Source organism: Stigmatopora nigra, chromosome 1 (genome assembly GCF_051989575.1).
Source record: "Stigmatopora nigra isolate UIUO_SnigA chromosome 1, RoL_Snig_1.1, whole genome shotgun sequence".
Lineage (NCBI taxonomy): Eukaryota > Metazoa > Chordata > Actinopteri > Syngnathiformes > Syngnathidae > Stigmatopora > Stigmatopora nigra.
This window is the reverse complement of record NC_135508.1, coordinates 24,040,829-24,051,487: the sequence shown is the minus strand read 5'-3', so window position 1 is coordinate 24,051,487 and position 10,659 is coordinate 24,040,829. Positions and strand designations below refer to the sequence as shown.

The 10,659-nt window shown below is 38.8% G+C and overlaps 1 protein-coding gene across 1 annotated transcript; it reads right to left on the bottom strand.

Annotated features, from left to right (window-relative positions):
- Nucleotides 1-1,655: 1,655 nt before the first annotated feature.
- Nucleotides 1,656-8,328, bottom strand: irf10 (interferon regulatory factor 10). The gene is made up of 8 exons (XM_077724776.1): nucleotides 7,950-8,328; nucleotides 5,186-5,381; nucleotides 5,029-5,105; nucleotides 4,659-4,716; nucleotides 2,910-2,981; nucleotides 2,457-2,843; nucleotides 2,223-2,341; nucleotides 1,656-2,004 (listed from the first exon to the last, which is right to left on the bottom strand). Exons 1-8 carry the CDS (start codon nucleotides 8,118-8,120, stop codon nucleotides 1,945-1,947), a joined length of 1,140 nt encoding a protein of 379 aa, XP_077580902.1. The 5' UTR covers nucleotides 8,121-8,328; the 3' UTR covers nucleotides 1,656-1,944.
- Between the last annotated feature and the right edge of the window lie 2,331 nt (nucleotides 8,329-10,659).

Genomic DNA, 10,659 nt, shown 5'->3' with positions numbered 1-10,659 from the left:
ATATATATATATATATATATATATATATATATATATATATATATATATATATATATATATATATATATATATATATATATATATATATATATATATATATATATATATATATATATATATATATATATATATATATATATATATATATATATATATATATATATATATATATATATATATATATATATATATATATATATATATATATATTTAATATACATGTAAAATATCTTACATGTATGCTAAGCATATATAATGCAATTTTGTCCAGGTATTTTGTGTTTGACTTATTTTTTTTCCTCGCTTCTCAACCATTTTGTAAGCATCGGGCTAGGCGGGCAAAACGAATGTAAGAGCACGAGCAACTCTTTGCCTTCTTTGAATCGTTTCACCTTCAACAAGTTGTTTGTCAAGGCATTACTCTTCAATATGTTCTCAACAGGATCTCTGAGAATAGATGCGAGAACACTAATGAAAGATGCGTATCTGACAATCATGTCCAGGCGGACAGATGTGTACCACAGCCTACACACTGTTTTTGCATTAAAAGCTGAATAGTGGAAAAGATGCAGTGAGGTAGAAGAGTAAAGGTGCTAATAACACATTGGAAAATGATGCTTTTTGGCCATGCTTGACCCCTGTCTACTGTATACCAGTGTTATCATTTAATGATGTCTGTATGTATGTATATGTATGTCTCTGTGTGTGTGTACGCGTGGGTATGTATGTATGTTTGTAGTATGTAGTATATAAAATGTATGTAGTATGTGTGTGCGTGCATGCATGTATGTGTGTGTGTGTGTGTATGTTTGTTTGAATGTGTGTGTATGTATGTGTGTGTATGTAGGTATGAATGTGTGTATATATGTATGTATGAAAGCACGGAAAATTATGAAACTATTTTCAACTCTTATACGGGTATCTCTGATTCAGCACAGTCTTTCACTTTAGTTCTTGTGACAAAATCCCTGTTAATAAATGTCATAGCTACAAATGTATATTTTTTAAAATTGTGAATCTGTTATATGATGTTCGCTAGAAATAAATGGAAAAAAGCTTCAGAGAATTTATCTACAATGGTAATTTATTCTAATCATCTGAGTTTTGCTGGATTGTACCAGCACACCACAGTCAAGGACAACTTTTTGACCAATGATTATTCCGTTTCAGAATGTTCTTGCTCTTTTCACAAGAAAAAAATTGAATTTTATGACCCCTTTTTTTAGACAGTCATGAAATGCAGTGGATGATTTCCTCTTCAAGGTGAGTCACCTCACTTAATACATATTGCATCTCAACAGGTACATTTTGATTTTGAAATGAGGAGTTTCTGAATTCCAGTTCTATTTTTCATTACACTTTGCATTCTCATCTGATCTTATCTCATTTTCTGAACCGCTTTACCCTCATTAGGGTCGTGATGGGGGCTAGAGCCAATCCCAGTTGTCTTCAGGCCAGGAGCAGGGGACACCCTGAATTTATGGCCAACCAATGGCAGGGCACGAGGAGACGGACAACCATGCACACCCATACCTAGGGGCAATTTAGAGTGTCAAATCAGCCTACCGTGGAAGGTTTTTGGAATGTGGGAGGAAACCGGAGTACCAGAGGAAACCCACGCAGACCCGGCAGAAAATGCAAACTCCACAGAGGTGTACCAACCTGGATTTACTTTCCATTCTGTGGTTTCATTCATATTTCGTATAACACAAAAGTCAAATAGGCACACAACAAAAGAATATATTTTAAACAACGACAAAAAACTGAACTCAATTTAGGGTGAAAAAATTGTCTAACATTAATTATCCTTACCAAACTTTGATGGGACATATTTTGCGTGACATTGAATAAGGACATCTAGACTTTAGGTTATGTTTGCTTCCAGCAGCATAACTGATTGTATGACTTTCAAGACATATGGCAGGACTGTCATTTTTCTGCTCCTTAATCTTTTATCAGTAAATGGAATTTCTGCAGCAGATCCACTGCAAACATGGGCACCACCTGCGCAAAGCATAAGGTTAGTGATTTCCACAATCAGCTCTGCAACGACCTCTACTTGTATCTGTAGGTACAACAACAAATATCGAGGTATGGCGGTTGTTTGCTTCCTTTAAAAATATATATATAGTATGGAAATTGCAAAGATGTCATTTATTCAGTAAATTAACACCACTGCAATTTTGTATTAGACACAATAAGATGCCAGAGTTTTGTCTTACCTGTAGCATGACAAGTTTTTTGGTTTTGGGCGTAGTTGGGTCTGGGTACTCCTCTCCAAAGCACAGTTCAATCTTATAACTCGGAGTTGTTCCCTTTCTTTGTATACTACTCTGAAGATCTGAGGGAAAAAAGGCCATGTATAAAATGTACAACATCATGTCTTTCTGTGGCTTTTCTTCAAACCAATGTGATGTTCAACGTAGATTTTAAAAGGAAAAATAAAGTTCACCTACCGTAGAGAAATGCTGATGTATCAAGCAATTTGAATGTCTTCTCTCTCTCCAATTTGTTAGGCCTGTCAGTGTGTGGGGCCAAGGGGCCACTCCAATACACTCTTCCCTGGCAGAACCGTTTGATGAACACCCCATCAGAGGCAACCCATAAGAGTACACCCCTTCCCAGATGGCTGAGAAGTTGGTTTGTAGCTTCCACCAGGCATGGTGGCATGTGAGGGCTATTTGGGTATGGGAAAGAGAGCTGTTGTGCAGAGCACGGCCCATATATACTCTCACTGCCTAGAGATAAACATCCCTGAAGGATGAAGCACCCTTCTGGACTCTTGGTGGTGCACTTGACCACACTTTGGCCACTGTACAACATAGTCACCTTCATTCGAAAATCTGTCAGCACAACATTCAAATTAGCAGGCTTTTCAATTCTTGCAATTTCCCCTTCACCAACCTTACCTGATATTTGTACAGAGGTGCAAAAAGTCAATAAGGCATGATGTGGAGAGTCACTTCTTTTCTCTATCATCTCTGAACACATATGTTCCATCATTAGATCATTTTAGGTAAGGTGGAAATAATGAATATCATATTCAGCTCCTTGTCTTTTATTCTCTCTCAGTGCCCAATGAACTAGAAAGCTGTGTATCCTTAAGTTGATGAGCAAAAGGTGAGGTTGAAGGCTTCACTAAAATTTCCTAGTTTCTGTTGCTTTACTCCACTTTGTTCCTCTATTTTTTTCAGGACTACAGCTTTTAAACCAATATAAACCCTAAAAAGAGAAAAAGAGTAGGCCAATACCTTTATATGGTGCAATAGATACAAAAGATCCTATTGCTGTCCATAAATTTAACCAGTGGCGGTCTGTGTATTTTCTAGTAGCGCCTTCAGCTATCGGAATCAATCCAACCCTCAAAAACTATTTTATGGCTATAAAACTTCTACTACTGCTACGGCTGCGACACATTAAAAAAAACATCAATAATAACCTCCTACAATTGAAATGTTATTTAGGAATATAGCCATATTTTACTCACCAAAAATCCTTTTTAACTGTACACAATATCCATCGTCCTTTATTTCCTCCTTCTTTTCTATCAGTATCGAAGCTAATGCTTAAAGTCAAGCCTGTTTTGTCGTATTCCTGGGATACGTTTTTATTCGATTTAGTGCTGAAAATGTTAGTTCCCAGTTGGCCTGCGCGCTTGCTTTGGAGGTGTCCGACCAGTCTTAATGATGTCCAGCTTTTTTTTTCTTGAAAAGTCCATCTTGAAAATGGCAATGACAGTATATCTATATAAAAAGTTTCACCATTAGCTTCGATGACGATAGAAAAATAGGAGGAAAGAAAGGAGGATGGATATTGTTTACAAATAAAAAGGATTTTTGGTGAATAGAATATGGTTATATTCCTAAATAATATTTCAGTTGTATGAGGTTCTGATTGATGATTTTTTTATGTGTCGCAAGCTGTAGCTGCAGTAGAAGTTTTATAGCCATAAAATCGTTTTTGAGGGTTGGATTGATTCGCTGAGTTTGGGCTGAATAAAGTTTAATCTCATCTAAATGTGCATTGCTATATGTTTTCAGTTGTATTTATTTATCCCTATTTAAAAGCTTTTGCACAACTCTCAATTGTGTACAACTGACCTGTTGACGGTGGCATTGGCCTACAATCATAGCAAAATATTATTATTTTCCAAAGGACAGGGGTTTCAAACTCCATTTGGTTAGCAGGCCACATTCAAAAATACCAAATATCATGTGGGCCAACTCAGTTTTATAGCCATAAAATAGTTTTTGAGGGTTGGATTGATTCGCTGAGTTTGGGCTGAATAAAGTTTAATCTCATCTAAATGTGCATTGCTATATGTTTTCAGTTGTATTTATTTATCCCTATTTAAAAGCTTTTGCACAACTCTCAATTGTGTACAACTGACCTGTTGACGGTGGCATTGGTCTACAATCATAGCAAAATATTATTATTTTCCATAGGACAGGGGTTTCAAACTCCATTTGGTTAGCAGGCCACATTCAAAAACACCAAATATCATGTGGGCCAACTCAGTTTACTTTTGGCCCCCAAATGTTCACTTACTAGTTCATTGACAGTTTCGGAATACTTATTTTTACAATGCAGTAATGGACACCTTTCCACCTTAAGATATGTGTGTTTCTGTAGATGTGATTGTATAGTGATGCTCTTACGGTATTGTTTTTGTTTTTCTTCTTTTTTGTGTTCTTCTTCGCAAGCTTGAGCCACTTCCTTTTAAGAAACAACAAAAAATTGGTATAAATTGTGAAACCAAAAAGATAACTTCAACAAGCAATAGCGATCATTTGCCTTACAATGTGACCATAGCTACATCATTGGGCAAAGACACAAATATTTTCAATGTACTTTTGTATTTTTTCAGACACATTCTTCCTGTGAGAATTATCCCCGACAAATAATTACACATCATTCCAATGGACATCTTACTTAGAGTTTGTGTAAAGTTTGGGCTGGGAACGTTCAGGGTTGTTTGTCATTTTTATGAAATGGTATAAGATGTTTGTTTGTTTGGTTAGTTTTCACCTGTTTGCCTTTGAAACCAGGGCTACTTGGTGATGTCTTAACTTTGATGCTCATGTGGCTCTTTTTCTGTGGTCGCTCTGCAAAATTACCAAGTAAGAGACCCTGCTATACTCACATAGAATTTCAAATATTGCACATTGAGTAATATTCTGCTTACCAAGTAAAGAGGCTTCTGTATCGTCGCGACGGATGCGATAAACTTTGTAAGGTGCTGGGATATCCAGCTCGCAGCGTTCATGGACGACTTGAAAGTCTGTGCTCTTGTTTAATGCGCATCGCAGACGGGTCTTCCACACAGTAGGGTTGTCCCTGTCCAGCCTCACCCTGTCTTTGTTTTTGTGCAAAGTCCAGGCCTGAACACAGAGAGAGACATGATAATACAGTAATACAGCGTTAATTAGTTAATGTATAGTGTTGACTAAATCAAAAAATGTTTGACAATATGCAATTGTTGCAATTGGTCGCATATTTTATTCAAGAAGAGACATATTTAGTCCAAAAGACCGAGGGATTTGCTTTATTTTTCAGTGTATATATAAACTTATACCGCATTAATTGGGTCTGCTAATACAGCGTTTTATAAGATATCATTTCCCAGACAATAACAGCCCCCCTTGCAATAGGGGCTTTATCTTTCAAACGGCTTTTTTAATTTCATTTTCCAAACTGCTAATCTTTACTAGGGTCACAGGGAGTGTTGGAGCCTATCCCGGCCAACTATGGGTATAAGACATGGGACACTCTGACTCAAGAACTATTTACACTCACACTGACCCGAGGGGCAATTTAGATTGATCAACCAGCCAACCTTGCATGTTTATGGGATGTGGGAGGAAACCCGTGCAAGCTTGGGTAGAACATACAACATAGTGAGGATCAACCTGGGATTCACTCCTCGACCCCGGAACTATGAAGCCGACACCCACACCACTCATCCACCGGGTCGCTGCTAAAAGGGCTTAATGTTTTTTTTTAAAATAAATACAGTATTGCTGTTTGGGTATGGAGAACAAGTGGTTGGCACATTTGCCTCACATTTGTGAGATCACAGGTTCCTCCTTGGGCCCAGGCTTCCCTATATGGAGTTTGCAGGTGATGGTGTGGGTTTTCCGTGGCTTATCCAGTTTCCTGCCATATTCCAAAATCATGCATTGTATTCTGATTGAACACGCCAATATCCTTACCTGTGAGTGGAGCATGAATGTTTGATCGTCTTCTTGCTCCCTGCGAATGGCTGGGAACCAATTAAGGGAGTGGCCTGCCCTTAATTAATGGCCATTGGGTAGGCTCCAGCACCCATGTGACCCACAGTATAGTGTTTGATTCGCGTTTTGAAGATGTTCTAAGTATATGCATGAGAGCCTTAACTGCTTCAACTCCTGACAAAACGGTACTGGATGTCTGATCACCCATGGACAGTCTCTCCCAGTTAAAATTGATTATACGTTTAGCTCTAGCTATGGCAACCAGTGAGCTAAAGGTCCCCAGCGTGCGTAAAAACTCGATAAATATGGTTTGAGTGGCATGTATAAGTATTTAACTATTGTGTGAGAGCAGTTGACTGCTAATAAATGTGGGCATCTTTGACTACCGTATTTTCACACCTATAAGGGGCACTTAAAAGACTAACATTTTCTCTAAAATGCTTGATGCACCGAATCGGTCGGTGCTTCTTGTCTGTGCACTAAATTCCATTTTAAACCATTTCAGTGACTGCTTTTATTTCTTACCAGCACGCTACTTATTGCGATCAACCCAGCCGACGTTTACCCTAAAAATGGCCTCCCCGCGCATTTCAAGAATTACGGTAAATCCATTCAAAACGTCTGAGGGGATTGGCAAGGTATTTGACTTCCGTGTGCTTGCAGCACTTTTAACCCTCAAAAACACTCTTAATACTCAGAGAAACAGCATATTAGAGCTATACCAAGGAAATGCCTGACGTAAATGACAACACAATGAGGCTGTGAGCGCCATGGAACGAACACAATTTAACAGCTTTACTCACGGATTGGTAACAGATTGCTAACGGATTGCGAACGTGTTGGCCAGCACTGTTCGAGCTTTCGCCAAAGCTGGAATCAAATTCCTAAAATTCACAACTCTGACTCACAGTGCAGCCTAGCATGTTAAACACCAAACTCTTTAAATCAGTGTACCATTGACCTCAATAAACCATTATCAAACTTAGTTTTGCTTGTGCTGTCTTTAAAACAACTAGTGCCTAGCCTAACATATGCTAGCAGCTAGCATAACAGACCCTATCGGATAGCATAACATAGGTACACTAGCGGGTAGCATAACATCCGCTAGCCTTGTGTCATGCTAGCGCCTAATCGGACAAAGCGTCCAATGTATGTATTGACAAAAACTGAAAATATACCCACAAATGAGACTGCGTCCTATCACACGGTCCACTTTATAGGTGTGAAAATTCAGAATTAAATGAAACAGCTTTTGACTAAGGGCTGCCCAGCGGATGAAAGTCCTGGGTTCAAGTCCTGCCCGGTCCACCTATGTGGAGTTTGCTCTCCAGGTCTGTGTGGGTTTCCACTGGGTACTGTGGTTTCCTCCCACATTCCAAAAACATCTTAAGTGCCCTAAGGTATGGGTGTGAGTGTGCATGGTTGGCCGTCTCCTTGTGCCTTGCGATCGGCTGGCCACCAGGGTGGACCCCGTCTCTGGGCTGACATCAGCTGGGATAGACTCCAGCACCCCCCGCGACCCTAATGAGGATAAATCTTTTTCAGAAAATGAAGTTTTTGACTAGTGTGAATGCGTTTGACTCATGTGTGGTAGGTAATCCAGAATTATGCACAACACAACGCTCCACCAACTGTTGTTTTCTATTTATCACTGAAGTAGTTAAATTAAAGTAAGGTGGCATGCTAATATACTAGTTGTGTAATAAAGCGAATGACCTTGAAGAGAGCAGCATCATCCGTCTCTTTGTAGTCCTTCTTGGCTGCGTGTTTCCAGGGAATTCTGAACATGGTTTTTGCCTTGTCCTCCCAAAAAAGACCCCCATACGCGCCGCTGTCTACCTGGGCAATAAGCCACTCTTTCAACTTCGGCTCTTCCTTGTTCTTCATCACGCTCCTCTCGTAGCCACGTTTCTCGTTCCAATTCCGTTTTTAAAAAAGCGTCCTTCTAGAAGAACCACATTCCAACGTAGTGGTAAATGAAGAAGCCAGATGTAAAACAAGATAACAAGTTCAAGTTGACAAAAGAAAATAAATGAAGATGACAGAGTAATCAAGACTTCAAGAGCAGTGCAGCTATGCGCACGAACAGAAAGCGAAAGCTCTTTCGAGGAATGACTTTCGGTTTCTCATTCACAGAAACGACCTTTAACATTTCCAAACGAATTTAGCAGATAGAAGATGAGTACTATAAGCAAAAGTGTTTTTGCACCACAACAAGGAGATAACATCAGCCATTTGACAATATGATATCATATAACTTCAGATTATTACACATTAAAAAGTGCCCATTCCGCGGGGTGGGGGTCTGTTATTTGGAAGAAACAACCACCCCAAAGACGCCCGATAATTTTAAAATAATAATTTAATTTATAATAATTGAGAAAAGAAAATATAGATTACTGTTTACTAGGTTTCACATTCAGATACCATAACTACAAAATACAGTGGCGGTCCATGCATTGTCTTGCAGCGCCTTCACCGAATCAATCCAACCCTCAAAAACTATTTTATGACTATAAAACCTCTACTGCAGCTGCAGCTGCAAAAAAAAAAAAAAAAAAAATCATCAATAATAACCTCATATAATTTAAATATTATTTAGTAATATAACCATATTTCACTCACCAAAAATCATTTTTAACTGTACACAATATCCACCCACCTTTCTTTCTTCCTTCTTTTCTTTCGCCAATGCTGAAAGTTGAGCCTGTCCTGTCGTATTTCTGGCATACATTTTTATTCGATTTAGTGCTGAAAATGTTCGTTTCCCGTTGTGACAGATTTGCTTGCTTTGGAGTAGTCCGACCTTTTTTAATGATGTCCACCTTTTTTCTCTTGAAAAGTCTGTCTTGAAAATGACTTTAAATCAACACAACAAAATATTTGCTTGTGGAGCTCACTCCAAAAAGTTTGGTATCTCTGTCTAATCCACTTTATCACTAGCCAATCATAGTTGGTGAAAGGGATGACGTATCCCTACGCCTGCAAGAAGGCAATGACGTTTCCCTATGCCTGCAACAAGGCATTGTGGTGATGCCAACTCAAAATCTGATTGGTTAAAGCAACAGTCGTATCGCCGCTTGTTTAATGCAGCAGAGCTTGCAGAACTGACTGTTAAGGCCGTGAGGCAGATTTCTGACCCTGGCAACAAATAATGGCTGAAATGTGATTGGTTAAATGTTTCAATATGAAAACACACATCTGGAAACAGTGCAACCAGGGATGAAAATCAATCAGAGTTAGCTAACAAACAATTTGGAATTATTAAGTATTGATGCACAAAATATAATATATCATTCAGATATTTCTTAGGCCAGCAAGGAAGGCCTTTAAGTCCACGACGGCCCGCCACTGCTACAAATTGGAAAAAGACATACGTGAACAGGATTTAGACAGACACACTCTGTGGTTTGGCCATAAGAGAGCAGTGTCGATCCCATTTACTCCGTGCAAAGAGAAAAGACAAGTGCCCTTCTAACCAAACGTTCAGGTATGGTGGTGGTGTAAATCATCTCTCATCGTATCTAATTTTCAGAACGGCTTCATCCTCATTAGGGCAATGAGGGGTGCTGGAGCCTATCCCAGCTCACTCCGGGCCAGAGGCAGGGGACACCCCGAATTTGTGGCCAACCAATGGCAGGGCACAAGGAGAAGGACATCCATGCACATTCACACCCATACCTAGGGGCAATTTTAGAGTGTTTAATCAGACTACCATGCATGTTTTGGGAATGTCGGAGGAAACCGGAATACGCTGAGGAAACCCACGCCGGTCCAGGGAGAATATGCAAACTCCACACAGGTGGATGTAACCTGGATTTGAACCCAGGACCACAGAGCTGTGAGGCCGACACGCTAACCACTCATCTGCCAGGCCGCTATATATTTTTTCTCCATCACTTTACATTTTATGGATTGTTAAGTTTCCGTTAACTGTTTCTGTACCAAACCTATTTAATCCTTCATTGGTATCAAATATGCCGTTAAAGATAAACTATATTAAGAAATAATATTAAAGATGTTATGCAAAGATTGTCTGTTATCTTTTGTCCATCAAAAAATATATAGATATAAATATAAATCATTCTAGGCCATGGCACTGCAAAATAATAATTGTACTTTTAATAAACAAATATCCCTCAGACACACATAATTTGTAAGTCAGCAAAGTCCATAAATAACAATTGAATTAAAATAAATAAGTAAATAAACGGCCTGCTGTGACGAATGTAATGCAAATTGATTTGCAATCTTTGACGACTCCCCCAAAAACACAACATCATGAATATAACAGCTTTATTACAACAGAAAACCTGACAATGTCAGGAGCACAAAACGCTGCTTGAAAAATCCCCACTTCTTCTTTAGACACAATGTGAAAACATTTTTCATGCTAATATCATAGCACCTTTCATTGCACTACATT

Excerpts from the sequence above, each read along its gene's own strand:
- irf10 (XM_077724776.1), bottom strand. The coding sequence starts at position 8,120 with ATGAAGAACAAGGAAGAGCCGAAGTTGAAAGAGTGGCTTATTGCCCAG. Across the intron at positions 2,982-4,658 it reads AGAAAAACAAAAACAATACC|AGATGATAGAGAAAAGAAGT; the intron begins GTAAGAGCATCA and ends ATATGTGTTCAG. Across the intron at positions 2,342-2,456 it reads TACATCAGCATTTCTCTACG|ATCTTCAGAGTAGTATACAA; the intron begins GTAGGTGAACTT and ends TTTTTCCCTCAG.